Genomic DNA, 16,393 nt, shown 5'->3' with positions numbered 1-16,393 from the left:
CTACGAAAAAGCCCCTATCTCTCCGTATCCGCAAGGCACCACCCTACGACTCGTAGGCGACGCGTAAGGTACACGTATACGCGGTCGAACGGAAACCCGAAAATAGGTATTTATCGCCCTAACCTAGAACGACTCTAAACGAACTAAGCGACCCTCTTCTCTACGACGATAATACGGCACGTAGGCGATTCGGAAACGAGCTAGGGTTAGCTCTCCCTAGAGAGGGAGGTAATTGTAAAGGAATACTAAGAGATATTTAGAAACCTAAGAGGGACCGAGGTAAACCTTCCCCACGTGATAGTACACGTAATTCCCCAGTGCGTATTTCATGCTCGCCGCATACGAGGATAGAGAAGGCAGAAGTTTGTTCTACGCTTAACCTGGTGCTAGGTTAATTAGAGTTCTATACATTACTACAACCCCCTATTACATAAACCTACTTAAGGCTATCCGCTTCGTAATTAGAGCCTAGTATAAGATATTAACTTAAACGATTATAAACTACTAGAATTACTTAGCTATTATATTATAGGTACAGCCTTATATATAGTAATAAAGTATATTACTAGTTTAAGTAAGTAAAGTACTTACTCTACTTAAGTAGTAGTTATAAAGTCTCTAATAATAGTAAGTTATTCGTTAACGAATAAGTATTTAATAGCTTCTTTACGTACTAGAGGAGGATATTATAGATAACCTCGACGACTTTACTAAGTAGATAGCTTAGTAGTTTAAGCCTACTCCCCCTAAGGAGTTAGATTAAAAGGAGGTTAAAGAACTACTACGTATATATATATTAGGCTCTAAAGTTATTAAAGTAGCTACGGCTCTATAAAGAGTAATCTAATAATTATAATAGTAGCTAGCTATAGAGCCTTAATAAGTATAAGAAAGTAGTCTAATAAAGAGCCGTAGTTAGCCTTTAATAGTAGGAGATATTATCTTATTTTAGAGTAGGCTAAATACTAAGACTATTATACGTAATATCTCTATATAACGATACTTTATTATAACGATAAGAATCTAATATTACTACGCTACTATTATAGAGAGGTTTAACTATAGTACTATAGCTTAAATCTATTTTAGTAAACAAAACGATAGATAAAGAATAGCCGACTTACCTTTTTAACTTTAATTATATACTTCTCTATCGGAATATAGATATCCTTAATAGTCGTATTAGATACGAGAAAGCCTATAGCCGCTAGCGTAGTAACTCTAATAATCGTAGGTATAAGAAAATATAAAGGTACGATCGAATTAATCTTATCTATAAATTGCGCTTATAAAGCTATTTTTACTCGTAGGTAGAAAAAAACCTAAAGTAATATAGAAGTAATATAGTCTAGAGGACTTTACCTATTAATAAAATCTCGTAGTATAAAGGAGGTATTAGACGTAGCCCCTTACGCGTTATTATAAAGAAGCTTGTTCTCGATATTCTTTTTACCGTTACCCTACCTACGGCTCTTTTATTAGTCGTATATATACGGGTCGTAGACCGGTACTCTATAGAGGCGACTCGAAGTAGCTAATAGATAAGAGATTTGTTAGCAAAGCGTCGGTGACTATTGATCTAGAGTCTTATTTGATGTATTTGTAGTTCTAGAAGGAGTTTCTTCAGATGCTGGTATGTGCGCGCCGTTGACGCTAGCCTGATGAAGCAGTTACAGAGCGAGTGAATGAAAACAGCGAGGTCTTGGCGCGTTGTCACTCACCATAGCGCTTTGCAGCGCGATACGCCAATACATGTGCGATGAGATGGGACAATTTAGTGTACACCATAAGCTGTATTATTACACTCTATGTGTATAGCATGCTCATCCGTCGCAAGTAAAAATACATAACTAAACAGTACATCGCGAGCGCAATTTTTCATCTTCCCTCGTACATCTCAAGCGCAGCAACAAATGGTGAGTGCGAAATGCACATGCGAACGGAACAACGCGCTCTCCTCCCTAGAGCTCGAGGTTGAGCTTCCACGCCGGCGGGCCATGTGAGAGCGGGCCGCCTCTGTGGCAAGAGGCCCAAGTGAGCACATCTCCGCTCACTTTCCCTTGGATCTCTCGAGAGCCCAGAGGTACTCTGCCATGCAGACGTGGTTCCTGATAGTTGTCGTTAGCTCAGTAATGGGGATAGTCATGCGGTGAAAAGACATCACACTTACTTGCGGTACTGTTGGCAAGGCCGGCAAGGCATGGCGGAGTCCTTGCGCTCAAGCTTCTCACCAGCGCCGGTAGGGGCGGCGGAGGTGGGGATGGTCGGCGCGGAGCTTGGCGCATACCAGTGCGCTGGGAAGTCGGTGCGGTCGTTGTTGCCGAACGCAACGAAAGCATCCCTCACACCTGCGTCGAGGAGGTGAGATTCCGCCTCCTCGCTGATCTGGCCGTCCCAGTCGACCTCGTCCACCTCCTCGTACGCTTTGGCGAAGGCGGGACCTGGAGGGGAGATCTCTCTCTCAGCCTGCTGTGAGGCTTTCTTCTTCTGCTCTTGGTCCGCTTTGAAGATTCTGCGGAGGTCAGGAGGGCAGTTGTTGAAGTTGTTGTTCATCTCCGTGGTTGTAGTGGTGGCCATGGCTTCGATGTGGTTGTTGGATGATCGGTCTGGGGAGATCTCTTGGGGACTCCAGGGCAAGTGATATTTATTCATGCAGTCTACATTTCGAGGAAATTCGGCACACATGCAGGCGCATTTGTTGCTGAGTAGCTCATAATCTTCGACGCCGTGGTAGCATTTCACCTATTGGAATTTCTTCATTCGCCGTGGTATCTTTTCGCCTATGGGAATTTCTTCATTTGTCGTAAGTAAGCAGATATAATTCTTGGCGCCCACGATGAAATTGGACAAAGTCAACTTCACTTCACCTCAGCGCGTGGCAGCGTGGAATCGAGCGCCATCGCAGCGCTTTCGTGAGCGACGTTCTAAAATCTTAACGGCGTGATGGGAATCATCACTGATCATGCACGACAGGTAAGCCTACAGCGGTGGTCTCCTGAGGGCGCTTGAGGCGGTACGTGAACTATCCTATCTTGATGTGTTAGCTATGATCTTCTCCATAATTCGACTAATTGAATATACACTACCACTCGATGCAGAGGCATAGTAGGACGCAAAAGCTGGGAGAAACCTCAGTAACCTAGCACGATCTACGAAGCCTCAACTTGCACATGCACCCATCCTCGCCATCGCCAGCTCATGTGCGTCTCGCTCTGACTCCTGCGCTTCGTTGCTCAGCCGAGCATGTGAGGAGAAGAGCACTTCACCGGTCACAAGCAACCTGCCAGGATCAAGGGTCTTTCCTGGGCAAACAGAAGTCGTAACGTCGTCCGAACGATCATCATCCTCCCAGGTGAAGGCATTTCCCCGCACGTCTTACAAGATGCTAAGGACGGGGGCTTGCGTCCGTATGAACGGAAAGAATAGGGACGATTTCGGTATCGAGGCGGAGAGCAGGAAGTGTGGTGATGAAGTCCGCCGAGGATCCTGGTTGCGCCAGCTCTCGGCTCAGCTGCAGCTGGCTCTCTGGGTATGAAACGACGTCCGCCACGGAGCGTGGGAAGGCTGGTAACGCATCTGATTCACATCTCCGCATATGCACGACTCTCAGCGGGCCACATCCGTCATGGCTTGTTCGACAGGAAACATGTCCAAGGCGGCCGTTGGCCGAGGCGAGACGGGTTTCTTGGAGGCCGTGGTATAGACGACACGCGATTTGATGGGATCTGCGACCGGGTTGGAGGAATTGCCGACTCGTCTGGGCCGCAAGAGCCGGCCAGGCTGCGGCAAGCGACGAGTCAGGCGACACACTGGCAATTTGGGCAGACGCGAGGGGAGGCCAAGGCGGCGAGGGAGGGCGTGAAGCACGAGAAGAGCGTGAAGAGGCGCGCGGAAGGGGTGGGTGTTTCTTCACAAACTCGCAAAGTGCTCCAATCACCGTCACCGCCCGGCGAAGTGGATGGTGAATTGGTACGGCACTGCAAGCTCGGAGCTTATCTCGAGCCTCGCCGCCCGCTCGTCTGCAATTGCTCACATGATCGTCGAACTTGAGCCGGTGCGCTGTTCGTCCTCTCACGTCTGACTCGGTATGAGCACACCGGCCTGCCTCTCTGCCACCTCTCTCTCCGCCCTCCTACCCCCTCCTCCGCCCTCGGACCACGGCGGTTCGCTTCGCCGGCACTCCTGTCATCGCATTGCACTAACGCAATCGCGCGCAGGAATCTCTCATGGCCGAGAGAGCATGCCACCCGGGCACGACCAGACGACAATCCTTCCGCAAAACGCTCGTCGACGCTGGTCTCCCGCAAGAGTACCTCGACGCGCTGGAACAGAAACGGAGGCAATTGGACGAGTCAATACATAAGTACATAGCGGCCAAGGAACGGGAATACAAACAGTATGAAAAGGAATTGAGACAGCAGTATAAGCTCGCACAAGATAAAGAGATCGTAAAACCGCGGCGGACGTCTTGGGAATCGACGCAGGATATCGCAGGATCGCCGCGGCTCCAGGGCCAGCAGCAGTCGGTGGTAGACGTCCTGTTGGCAGCGGGCCTCAAACGAGACCAAATTGGACATTCCGTGGCCGTGGCAGTAGTCGACGACGATGGCACCCCCACATTGGAAGCCAAATCGTCCATGGCGGGCATGACAGACCGACGGGCGAGCATCGAGCGGGACAAGGAATTCGTTGGGGTCTTCACGCCCGCTTTCTTGCCAGCATTGGAGAATAAAGCTCAGTCGACCAACGCTGCTGCTGAGCGGGGATCTTCGGCACCACCGCCCAGCAGCGCAGGCATTGAGCAAGGATCCGATCAGGACAGAGTCCATCGAGCCCACTCTGATAGCGTTGTGCAGGCCCAAGGCAAGAGGCCGGCGCATTTGCAACTGGTGGAAAGGACGTCGTCGTCTGGGTCGTCGGCGGATGGCAAGCTGACGTCGGCGTTGAAATCACCGACTCATGCATCGAGGCAGCCCAAACGGAAACGAGTGTCTATTGCAGTGGGGAATTCGATTGTCGCACCGTCAGACAATGTCCCTGTGGATTTGAGCAGTAACAATCACACGCCGTCCCATTCCCGGACCAGGTCACCTGCTTCAGAGCGGGACAGTGGTCCCACGAGCGCAGCAAGAGCAGTGGATTCACTAAAAGATGCTCAAAAGCAGGCCGAGTCCACGGCCATCCTACCCGAAACTTCCCAGCCCTTAACGAATGGAAAGTTCCCCGTAGAGAAAGCCCCCAGTCCCATAACAACACCATCCGCCCAACCTTCACCCCCACCGCCAGCGAGAGCCTCCCAAATCGACGCAGACGGCGACCTCTTCGACCTCGACGACGAAGACGACGAGCCCTCAGCAAAACCAGAACCCATACCAGACGACCCGCTCTCGAGCGAAGACGACATAACAGGCCGCGTCTCCCGGAACCCGCACTTCCTCGACGACGGCGATATATACGACCCCAACGCAGGCATAATATCCGAACCCGAAGAACCAGAAGACAACCACGACCACGCAGACCACATAGAGTTCATGCCCGGGTCCGCGAACGCCTCGCAACAGCCCACGAATCCGGGCTTCCGGCGGCCGTCTGTTAGTATAGACCCCGTATACGCTGGGGAGAACTACGCTCGCGCGGAGCATAGCGCGATAGTGAATGAAGTTTACGGGTCGTCGTATGTGCGGCCCGCGAGTAAAGGGTCGTTTACGGCGGGGTCGCTGGGGGAGTCGTTCATGGCGAGGAATGCGGAGATGCTGAGGAATCGAGCGCCGCAGGATGAGTCGCAGGTGCGCTCCTGATGGCGCGTGATATCTTGTCGCCTGAGGCGGGGGGACAGATACATATATATAACGAGAGATGGGATTGGGATATATGTAGCCTGCAGATGGCACGACGCTACTGCTGCTTCTTCTTCGCCTTTGGATACCCCCCAATTGCACAAGTTGGATATGAAACACATTTGAGCAAACACTCGTATATCTCCTGCTCTCTGCTTCAATGTATCGTCTTTCACTGTTGAGTTTTGATTCGTCTTCTATGTATGGTACACTATATCACGTGAGGTGAAACTTTTCCTCTTTCCGTTTTCTTTTGCCCCTTGCCAGAAGTCGTTTTTACATGTCTTTAATCGTACTACCATCCTTCTGCAGTCCATCCCTCGCCGTCCTGCCCTCTTCTCGGAACGTCTCAGCCAGTCCACGCTTGGGATCCTCATCAGGTAAACCGGCAGCTCTGCGGACTTTCAGTACCTCATTCCGCACCGCCAGCGTCACGTCAATGCGAAGCTGCTCCACCTCGCGACCAAACTTCAAGTCATGATCCGTCAGGATACCTAGCTCATCTTTCTCACCCACCTTCGCACCAGAGCCCTGTAATCGCTTCTGTCTCGCCCTCTCCTTCAATGCTTGCCACTTCTCCCTGAATGGTCCAAAGACCTTCTCTGTATCTACGAGATCCCCGAAATTCACCTTGACATCCCGCCCAGGTCGCGGTAGAGGTCTCGGCCAGGGCCGCTCGTTGTCCATGATGTTTTGTGGACCGTCGATCCACATGGGCAGGACATCTGGACAGGGCTCGGCTTCGAGAATTAGACGCGCGACGCCCCATTTGAAGTATCGCATGACTTTGTCCGGGTGTTGGTGGATCATGCCTTCGGGGAAGATGTGCACCCAGCTGAAGCGTCTGCTTGGGTACGCTGATGGAGCTGGGAAGTTGTCTTCTCCGTTTGTCGAGTATGTCAGTTCGGCTGAGGTGAACGGGTCCGTTTTGGGGAATGATGGGGAGCTTTCTGATGATCTCGAGGCACCCTCCCAGTTCTCAGGAGCGGCGTTTTCATGCGGGTCGCTGAGCAACCGTATACACTGGGTCATAGTCGGTTGAAAAAGCCCCCCAAACTTCGAGTGCGCCGCGCGATGAGTGGGTAAAGTATTACCATACGAGAAGAAGGCGGACATCAGACTTTGTCGACTTGGTCAATACTCAGCAACAACCAAGGCCAGGCGTTCGATGTACGTACCCATTCTTGAAACAAATATCGTAGCTGCCAAGCGACCAACGCATATTGTTCGGATTCCAAAAGTACCTATTCGGAAGGACACCCCAAATCATGGGATCGTCCAGTCTGTACTGCTTCAGAGGGGCGTCAGATTGACTGAAGTTGTGCGAAATACGTACACGCTCACATGGTTTGAAACTACACAAAATTCCCCAAATTAATACCACATACATCTCCCTCATTTCCAAGACATTTAAAGATCTCATCAAAACTCACCAGTAATCAAACCCTTCGTCCTCATCTTCTCATCCCGCCTCCCATCCAAAATCTCCAGAAACCTCTCCAAACCCCGAACCTCGGTTTTATTCAAAGCATATAAAAAACTCCTGGAGAGGAATCCCACGGTCCCGAACGCTGCGGCGGATGTCCATCGCCAGGGGAGGGTTGGCTGGTAAGGCCGCTCTTTGGCCGCCGCCATTGCGACCAAGAGCGGGTTTGTTGGGTTTATGAACGCGGCATCGAGCAGCAAGCAGGGGAGGATGGAGGAGGTGATGTCGGAGACGCAAGGGCAGGGATTCGGCGTGGTTTGTGGCACGTGAAGAGATGGTTGGTTGGATGCGCGTGGAGGGGCCAGAATGTGCGGTTCGATCTATGTCGCGATTTATGGCATTGAGGCTGGTCTTTCACATGCAAAGCGGATATCTTTAGCTTCCTGGACATCACGGTTGGTAGATCGCAGAACCGACAACAACCATGTCGCACAGTAAGTCCTCATCACCGCTTTCACATGTACAACAAACTGACATCCCAGGCAAAAGAAACACCTCCCTCGCCTTCTTCACCGCGCACGAACGCAACGAGCTAAAATCCACCTGGGGCTCGCGCGCAACCCGCCTCACCCGCGACAGCTTCCTGCCCTTCGGCAGCTGCCAACTATGCCTCCTCCCCGCGCGTGACCCCGTCGCCTGTCCCAGCCATGGCCACCTCTTCTGCCGCGAGTGCGCTCTCAGCAACCTCCTCGCGCAGAACAAGGAACTGAAACGATTGAAGAAAGAAGCTGAGAGGAGGAAGTTGGAGGACGAAGAGGAGAAGGATTTGGAGGATGCGGAGGCACGGGCGAGGGCTGTGGAGGAGTTTGAGAAGGTGCAGGCGGGTTTGAGTGTGAGGTCTCGTGGGAAGAAGGGGGGTGAGAGGATTGTCGGGTGGCAAGGTGGGAAGGTCACCGTTGAGCAGGATGTGGAGGGGCAACCGAAGGGGACGAAGAGGAAGTTTGAGGTCGATGAGGAGGAGTTGGTGAGGTTGGCGAATGATGAGAGAGAAAAGGTCAAGCGGGTTATGTCTGAGGAGAAGAATGCGAAGAGCGAGCTGCCGTCGTTCTGGGTGCCAAGTGAGACGCCGGATAATAAGAAGGCTGCGTTGAAGGCGATCAAGGAACATCCGACTTGTCCGGCTTCTGCGGCAGATCAGCCGCACGACATTACGCTCAAGAAACTCGTCACGGTCATGTTCAACGAGGAGAAGACAGACAGCAGCGCCGACAAGTCTTCGAGAACGTGCCCGAGTTGCAATAAAGCCTTATCGAACGCAACGAAAGCCGTTCTGGCGAAGCCTTGCGGACATGTGCTCTGCAGACCTTGTAGCGACAAGTTTCAGAAGGCACCGGAGAAGTCGGCGCATGATAAGGAGCATGATGAGACTGTGAGGTGTTATGTCTGTCAGGAGGACGTTACCCCTGGGCGCAAGTCGAAGCGGAAGAAGGACGATGGAAGCAGCGAAAAGGAGAGCAAGGTCGAGAGAGGGTTGGTGGAGCTGAGCAGCGAAGGCACTGGCTTTGCGGGTGGTGGCAAGAATATGGTCAAGAAGCAGGGCGTGGCATTCCAGTGCTAGTCGTCTAGGACCGTCACGATACAAGTTGGGGAGAGCATTCAGCATCAAGACCATGAACAGTGAACAGACATTCAAGTATTTTCTCATCACAGCCATCTCAAATATCTCCTCGTGACCAGGAGAACAACCTCACCAAGCCGTAATATCCTCCACTTCAGCCTCCCCAAAAACACTGGCCTTCGCCTGTGTGCTCTCTTCCTGCTGAGGAGGCCAATTGACCGGCTCTCGCGACATGATATGCCCCAGCTCCCTCTTCATGAAATCACGCAAAAAGCCATTGACCTGCTTGAACTCGAGCAAGAACGCATCATGGCCATCAGGACTATCGATCGTCTTCAGCTCGCTGTTCGGAATCGCGATAGCGAGTTCCTGCTGCTCAGCATAGGTGAAGAGGCCATCGGATTGAATGCCCAACACCAATGTCGGCTGCTCGATCAGAGCGAGGGCTTCTCTCACTTGCTCCGGCGTTGGCGACCCAGTCGTGTCGGTACGTCCACGCGCCACATCGTGCGTATCCAGCTTGCGCGTGATGGCGATGTAGCAATTCGCATCGAAGCGCTTGATGAATTTCTCGCCTTGGTAGCGCAGATACGACTGCGCGGAGTAGTAGGTGGAAATCTTCTTGCGGCCTGGCTTAGCTTCCACCTCCAACTCCGTCGTGCCTGAGAACTGCGGATCTTGCACAGATAGTTTGGGCGAAGACTCGTTCACAGGCGAGTTCTCGCTCGAGGCGCGCCTCGGAGAGCCCACATTTCTGTGTCCCTCGTTGTGAATAGCGAAGTGTTCACCGTTCGGCGTCTGAGGTCTCTGTGGACCATTGATATTCTGCTTCTTCTGCGTCGGATCCGGATGGTTACGTCCAAAACGAAGCTCGAAAGAATCTCTGCTCCGGTAGGTGAGCAGAGCCGACATGCGTGCAGCTCCCAGACCGCTCGCCGGCGGGTCATCGAACGAGTAATACCCATCCTCATACTTGGGATCCGAGTAGATGCTCTGCCGCTGCGCCTCACCCCAACTGATCCCCCACGCACTGTACCTAGCAGACGTAGCGATCGGAATGATGGTCCTGACATAGTCCTTGCCAAAGTACGCGAACTCCAACACGAGCATCCCACCCATCGACCCTCCAATGACCGTCGCGATCTGCTTTACGCCGAGATCGTCCAACAGCACCTTGAAGAGGTTGACGTCGTCGCGGATGGTCGTCAGAGGAAATTCTGGTCCATAGTGTCCCTTCTCCGGATCTCCATCTTTCGCCGTGACGGGGCTCGCGCTGCCGTACGGACTGCCGGGGCTGTTGATGCAGACCACAAAGAATCTCGACATGTCAAACGCGCGCGGCTCTTCTCCGTTCTTCCCAGGTCCTCCAAGCAGTGGGCCCCACCAATCTCTCACATCTGCGCTGCCCGTCAAGGCGTGGCATATGACCATGGCATTGTCGCCCTCGGGCGAGAGGGTACCGTAAGTCTTGTACGCAACGGGGACATTGTAGAGCGTCGCGCCGGACTCGAGGGTGAAGGAGGGGACGATGGCGATGTCTTGGTTCGGGATGAGTTTCACGAAAGGGTTCTCGCGTTCGTCTTCCGGCTTGATGCGCTCTGTACCACACGATTTATCAGTTCTAATGGCGCATGTGAAAGTTTTCGGTCTGCGGCTGGGAGCACGTACTGAATTTGAAGGTGTCGGCGGCGGCGTGAACCAGTCCATTGGGGGCAGTCGTCATCTTTGGGCTTCGAACAATTGTGACATGAGCTGGTGTCGCAAGAGTTGGAGGTGGTGAGGTGTCATGGTTCAAAGTGACGTGAGTCAATTGCTCTTTATGCGACCTCTGGCACGGTAGTGCCGAAACTTCGAATCCCGAGCTCTAGCAATGGCATCATCAACGCTAGGGAACTCTCAGAATAAAAGTACTGTAATCGACCTGGTACCTGGTCCCAAACAAACACATCAGGATGCCCGGTCACGCGTCGTCGCGTGAAGAAATGTATCTTATGAAAAGGAGGCGGCTTTCATCTCACCCAACGTCAACCGTCACATGAAACGCTAAGTCTGAATAGGCAACAGCAGTAAGATTAACTTTATATGGGTATTTACATCACAATAGCAGCGACGATGGCAATGACACTGACGACAGCCAGGCCTTGAATGCGTACCGCCGAGGAACCAGCATTCTCCACCCTGTCAGCAACGCGATTGCACAACAGCCGGTTCTGTCCTCCTGACGACAGCCCAACGACATGCAACCTCTCCGTCGCCGTTCCGAATGCCGACGAGTTGCCCGCCGAATATGGGTCACTGAGTGTCCAAGCCCAGGTCTGGCCGCTCTGGAGAGAGGTCTGGTTTGAGGGTGCAGTGGCGTTTCCGAATGCTGGACATTCAGTCAGTGAGGCATTTCCATACATATGTCACAAAACTCACCATAGGCCTGAGTCGCCCAGCCTCCACCCTCAATGGCACCAAACGAATCGGCGCACTCGTCTCGGTACTTGAAGTATGGGGGGAAGTCGTTCGTTTCGCATCGCGTTGATGCCGTCATGTTCCCAACAATCGCATTCACACACGCCTCCCCGAGTGCACTCGTGCAGTCACTTGACGAGGGATCGTACTTTGCCGAAACATTGAGCGGGAACTGGGCCCAGATCAAGTACATGCAGGAAGGTGCGTACGCGCCGTTATTCTGGTCGCTGCTTTGCTTGACTGCATCGTTCAAACTTCCACCTTGAGGCCATGAAAAGTCATACGTAGTGAAAGCAACATGAGGATTGGCTGGCCCGTTCGGTTGCGCAGTGTCGAGGTTCGTGCCAGTTATATTCGGCATGTGAACATCGCTGGTCTTCAAAGTCCATGTCCAATTCTGGTTGCTGTTGCTGGCGTAGCTGAAGCTCACTGCGTGGGTTTCGTTGGCCGCTCGGTCGTTGGCTCTGAAGGTCTGATAGCCATCGGTAGGGGCGCTGCTGTTGGCATCGAATGTGACATAGTTAACGAAGGCTGAGGTAGAGTGCAACAGGGTCGAGAGGATCGGAAGTAAAGCTGTCGTGCCCTTCATCTTGTCGACTTGGGTCGCTTCGACTTGCGAACGTAGAGCAGCGAGACGCCATTATGTATGTTGCCGCCGGCTTCTATGGCTATGGTGATAGTCCTGAAGTTAGCCGGCTGCGAGATCCGCAGAAGGATTCAAGTCGCCTTGGCAATGATGGCAAGCGCCTGCCAAGGGGCACGTTGACATGAACCTGTACCGTACACTATGCCGGAATACCTGAGGCAGTTTAGGATGCGAGCCTGCAAAGATCAGCCGCAACGTACAGCCACTGCCAATGGTGTGGTAGTTGAACTGCGCCGCAAAAGTGAAAAGAGGCCATAGGATGTCTGGTGCGTTTTTGCCTCCCCCACACACCCGCGATCCACAACACAGGTACAGAGAACATACTGACAAGTGACTCGTTGGTCGAGACGTTCGATACCACAGCTGCCGTGCCGTCTACCACTTTCCGCCTTTGCCTTTCTTCTTCTTGTTGCCACCTCCACCGCCTCCTTGCTTCTGCTTCACAACATCAGCTGCTGGTGTCGCTGGCCGGCTGTTTTCGCTGTCATTGCCAACTGCACCCTGGCTGTGCAATGCCTGTCTTGCCTTCGCCTTCTTGCCCTTGGGCTTGTAGGTACTGCGATCTCGTAGAGGTAGCCATCGCTCAGGGTCTGGCTTCTTGTTCGGATCGTAGTCTTTGGGTATCAGACTCTTCCGTATCTTCTTGGCCTTCTTCTGCTTCGGCTCGGGGGCAGGTCGCTTCTTAGTGGTAGTCGCAGAAATGGTAGAGGGCGGTTGAGCTATGCCAGCGCTCTCAAGCGCATCAACATCAATACCACTGACCAATCGATCTATCGGGGTCAGCGATTTTATCTGGCTGTCCGACGCCTCATCTGGTGATGCCGCCAAAAGGCCGGCAGCGGCGTATCTGTCGTTTTTGTCGGCATTGTGGAGCTCTTCAAAGATTTCGCGACTTAATTTGATGTCCTCGGGGGCCGTGGACTCCAAGAGCGCGCTTCCCGCCGCCTTGAACAAGTGTACATGGCCAGCAGGTCGCTCTTTGGGCTTTCGCCGCCAGTATCGAGCCGCCTTGGCTAGCTCGTTGCGGGCTTGAGATGTTCGACCTTGGCTGTCGTAGAGGCTCACAGTTGCGCCCACAAGACCAGGTGCAAAGCGTACGTCCTGCTCCGTAGAATTTGTGGACTGCTCGAGTCGACTGAGAAAGCTTTCTAGGAGGGTGAGCGCCAGGTTTGCGTTTCCAGTCAACACATAGAGCTGTGCAATGGTCAGGATGAGGCCAACGTCGCTTGGTCGCTTCTCCAAGACAGATAAAATTTGCTTGATAGCCTCCTTCCCAGCCTGACCCTTGGCGTGCGCCGCTGCGTTGACGACAGATAGTGAGGTGTAGAAAGGGTTAGTTGTCGGAAGTGATTGTTGTGATAAAGTTCTGGCTGTTGAATCGGCAGTACCCCTGTATTTCAGAGCTTGCAGTTCCGAAGCGTACTGATTCCGTTTCAAAATCGTGGACTGGTACTGGAAGGGATAGTCAGGATTGAACGAGTCCAGATCCGTGGTCACCAGCCGTTGCGCAAGAAATGGATTGACATCGTGTTTGGGGGCGACGTTGTTGATCTTGGCAATGTGCCGTGTGATAGCATCTGCGATGTCCTCAGCCTTGAGATGCTGAGCCAGAGCCTCCGCCTCTTCGATTCGTCCTAGCCTTGAGAGTACGTAGATGTGCTGAACAGTGATAGGGAGAAGCTCAGTCTGCTTCTCCTCATCGCTCATGTCCTCGAGAGAATTGCATAGGTCCTTTGCTCGTCTGAGCAGCACTTCGCCTTGGCCGAGTTCACCACGTGCTATGCTCCCACACGCAGCGTTGTATGCGGTCTCAAAGGCGTCCAGGTCTTCTCGTCCAGGCTTCTTCTTCTGTACCAGATCTCCACGTCCTGACCACTCTAGCTGAGCGTCCACCGCGCCTGAGTTGATGCGCAGATCAGCCTCAAGATCATTTCCCCGGCTTGAGGAAAGCTCCTTGTACAGATCCGCAGCTATTGCGAAATCCTCAGTGCGGTATCTTGCTTGTGCCTCAACATGTTGCGATCCTCTTTGCGAGTTCTTGTGTGCCAGCTCGGCTGCGTCTGCCGGTTTTCCGCTCTTGTACAGCGCATATGCGTGCTCGAGAGTTGCCCTCTCGTTCAGTTTCTCGCCGCCAGCGTCCAGTGCCGTCAATGCATCTTCGTATCTGTCCAGCTTCAGCAGCGCCACAACCTTCACATGCTGCGCTTCCAGATCGCCCTTGGACTGCTTCAGCGCTGCATTGGCCTGTTTGAGGACCTCTTCGTGGTCGTCGAGGTGAGTTTGCTTCAGAAGTGAAGCGAGTGACGACGACATCGTGATTCGTGTAGGGCGTCCAGGGGCTGTGGTGAGTGTCGGCAATGACCACAGGCTGTCCTTGGATCGTCGCAGGAGCCTCAAGCGAGTGGTCGTGTGCCTGTGATGATGGTGCACCTGTGGCCGGCCTGAGGTCGAATATTGACCGGCAAGTGCCCCACTTCGGATTGACTTCACCTCGACCACTCCGCAGCAACGGCACTGCCTCCTGATTCAAGATCACCCAAAAATCAACCATCTCCTCGTACATATTGAAACATGCTCCTATCTTGACACTTCGTCTTCATCAATCTCCTCTATCTCATAAGTACAATCCAGTCCTCGTAGGCTTCATCAGACACCATGATGTCCTCCTCCTCCCCTCTTCTTGCACTGCCGCGAGAAATAAGAGACATTATCATTTCCTATCTATTCACAGACACACCCTACGACACTCGCGATACTCGACGGGTAGAGCTCCGCATCAACAACAACCACGCGATCCTCCGTCGCTCCTTCGTGGTCCCGCCACCCAGTTTCAAAGGCTGCAGCAAGTTGTTCCGAACCTGCAAACAACTCCACCACGAAGGAATGTCTTTCCTGTATCAACAGCTCGAGTTTCGCGTAATCATCGATGGTCGGCGACCGGACTTCAAGCCGACGCGAAGTCGCCTTCACTCAGAGTACCCCGTCGGAGAACTGCAGTTATGCAGTATACTCCGATATATCAGAAGCGTATCACTTGATCTGGCCGGGTTCTCCGCTAAGGACATATCGAGACTGACGACACGGCTGAGAAGCTACCTTTCCGCAATTCCAGATATCAGCCGGGTCAAGACTTCGAGGGTGGATCTTTTCTTCGACTCACCGCTGCAGCTTAACCGTGGCTATGGAGACGACATCGCAGAAATGGTCCGGGAAGTCAAGTCGCAGACCGTTCCAAAAGTCCATCTTGCTCCACGAGGGACGCTTGCGCGAAGTAATTGGGATGGATTTGAGATTTCTCAGTTCTAGGTGAGCATGTGGCGATTGCTTGTGATGCCAGCTGACGACAGGATAGTAGAGACAAGTTGACGATTTTCTTCAGACCACAATGTATCTTTGGCAGCAGCTCCAGCAATCTAACGGCCGAAATTCACCGCTATTTGGTCAAAACGATCACCGGCTTTATCCCCCTATCCATCGACCAATCCACGTCGGCTCCTGTCTATAGGCGGAAACCGAATCTCCTTCAATACATCAAACCCCCTCAAAACCTGTCTTTTCAACTCCTCGTCGCCAATTTCGCCTTCCATGATACCAGCGCCCTCTTTGACCGCATACTCATCCCACCAGAGTCCCTCCACGCCCCTTTCGCGCTGCGTATCGGCCAGTGCCTCGTTCGTATCCAAAGACCTCACTAGCACAGCCACGACCAGTCGACCAACGGCATCGTCTTGCGACACGACGACCGTATCTATCTCCAGACCAGCCGACGCAGGGGTCTCGTCAAGCATCCGCAATCGCAGTGCGGCGAATTTGACGTTTGCGGCCTCACCAACGCTGTACCTATGACCTGGAGGTTCGAGCTCCATTTCTCCGCCCGCCTTTGCAATCTTATTCAACCAGACTCGCAGCACACCATCATCCTGGTTGACAGAGTAGACGACGGTGTAGACGTCGAGGCACACTACCTGGAAGTCCCCTACATCCATGAAGCCGAGGCCATAAGGATATAGGGGAACAGGGCCTGGTCGCATGAGTGGGTCATCGAAGTCCTGGTCGTTCGATGCGGTATTGCTCTCTTGGATGGCAGTCGCCACACAGCCGTCGTCTTCATAGGAGAAATTTGATTCTCGACTGCGCGGCGGCTTGGGCTTGGGCTTTCTGATCTCTGGATTCTTGCCCATTTCATGGATCCACAGATGGTGCTCTATGCCCTTCCTCTTCAGGGCAATGTCACGTTCAAATATCATACCTGGTCACAAACACATCACCGTTCGCCTGAGACACACCATGCTCGACATTCTATTCTTCACGATCTTGCTAATTCTGGACCCTTCGCCCTTTCAGCTTGACGACTAGGAGCATCGACAAACATCCTCATGAGAGACAGTGGCAAGCAAACAGAGATTGTC

The 16,393-nt window shown here is 52.8% G+C and overlaps 8 protein-coding genes across 8 annotated transcripts; 2 read left to right on the top strand and 6 right to left on the bottom strand.

The window, feature by feature from the left end:
- Window positions 1–2,050: 2,050 nt before the first annotated feature.
- M409DRAFT_26436 (uncharacterized protein) lies at window positions 2,051–2,577 on the bottom strand (the record flags this gene model as incomplete). Its single annotated transcript, XM_033808109.1, has 2 exons — window positions 2,051–2,108; window positions 2,171–2,577. 2 exons carry the CDS (start codon window positions 2,575–2,577, stop codon window positions 2,051–2,053), a joined length of 465 nt encoding a protein of 154 aa, XP_033664289.1.
- A 385-nt stretch (window positions 2,578–2,962) lies between these two features.
- Window positions 2,963–5,798, top strand: M409DRAFT_57673 (uncharacterized protein; the record flags this gene model as incomplete). The annotated part of the gene is made up of 4 exons (XM_033813702.1): window positions 2,963–2,973; window positions 3,136–3,464; window positions 3,500–3,969; window positions 4,218–5,798. The coding sequence occupies 4 exons, from the start codon at window positions 2,963–2,965 to the stop codon at window positions 5,796–5,798; spliced, it is 2,391 nt and encodes a 796-aa protein (XP_033664288.1).
- A 315-nt stretch (window positions 5,799–6,113) lies between these two features.
- Window positions 6,114–7,472, bottom strand: M409DRAFT_68645 (uncharacterized protein; the record flags this gene model as incomplete). The annotated part of the gene is made up of 4 exons (XM_033817927.1): window positions 6,114–6,957; window positions 7,016–7,120; window positions 7,174–7,192; window positions 7,271–7,472. 4 exons carry the CDS (start codon window positions 7,470–7,472, stop codon window positions 6,114–6,116), a joined length of 1,170 nt encoding a protein of 389 aa, XP_033664287.1.
- Window positions 7,473–7,747: 275 nt separating this feature from the next.
- On the top strand, window positions 7,748–8,881 carry M409DRAFT_37295 (uncharacterized protein; the record flags this gene model as incomplete). The annotated part of the gene is made up of 1 exon (XM_033810706.1): window positions 7,748–8,881. One exon carries the CDS (start codon window positions 7,748–7,750, stop codon window positions 8,879–8,881), a length of 1,134 nt encoding a protein of 377 aa, XP_033664286.1.
- A 129-nt stretch (window positions 8,882–9,010) lies between these two features.
- M409DRAFT_26432 (uncharacterized protein) lies at window positions 9,011–10,604 on the bottom strand (the record flags this gene model as incomplete). The annotated part of the gene is made up of 2 exons (XM_033808108.1): window positions 9,011–10,479; window positions 10,550–10,604. The coding sequence occupies 2 exons, from the start codon at window positions 10,602–10,604 to the stop codon at window positions 9,011–9,013; spliced, it is 1,524 nt and encodes a 507-aa protein (XP_033664285.1).
- Window positions 10,605–10,971: 367 nt separating this feature from the next.
- On the bottom strand, window positions 10,972–11,927 carry M409DRAFT_26431 (uncharacterized protein; the record flags this gene model as incomplete). The annotated part of the gene is made up of 2 exons (XM_033808107.1): window positions 10,972–11,249; window positions 11,300–11,927. 2 exons carry the CDS (start codon window positions 11,925–11,927, stop codon window positions 10,972–10,974), a joined length of 906 nt encoding a protein of 301 aa, XP_033664284.1.
- A 432-nt stretch (window positions 11,928–12,359) lies between these two features.
- Window positions 12,360–14,297, bottom strand: M409DRAFT_68642 (uncharacterized protein; the record flags this gene model as incomplete). Its single annotated transcript, XM_033817926.1, has 1 exon — window positions 12,360–14,297. The coding sequence occupies one exon, from the start codon at window positions 14,295–14,297 to the stop codon at window positions 12,360–12,362; it is 1,938 nt and encodes a 645-aa protein (XP_033664283.1).
- Window positions 14,298–15,451: 1,154 nt separating this feature from the next.
- M409DRAFT_57668 (uncharacterized protein) lies at window positions 15,452–16,165 on the bottom strand (the record flags this gene model as incomplete). The annotated part of the gene is made up of 1 exon (XM_033813701.1): window positions 15,452–16,165. One exon carries the CDS (start codon window positions 16,163–16,165, stop codon window positions 15,452–15,454), a length of 714 nt encoding a protein of 237 aa, XP_033664282.1.
- Between the last annotated feature and the right edge of the window lie 228 nt (window positions 16,166–16,393).

The sequence above is a fragment of the Zasmidium cellare genome (genome assembly GCF_010093935.1).
Source record: "Zasmidium cellare ATCC 36951 unplaced genomic scaffold M409scaffold_31, whole genome shotgun sequence".
NCBI lineage: Eukaryota > Fungi > Ascomycota > Dothideomycetes > Mycosphaerellales > Mycosphaerellaceae > Zasmidium > Zasmidium cellare.
Note: the sequence above shows the minus strand (reverse complement) of the source record. Positions and strands in the feature narration are given on the sequence as shown.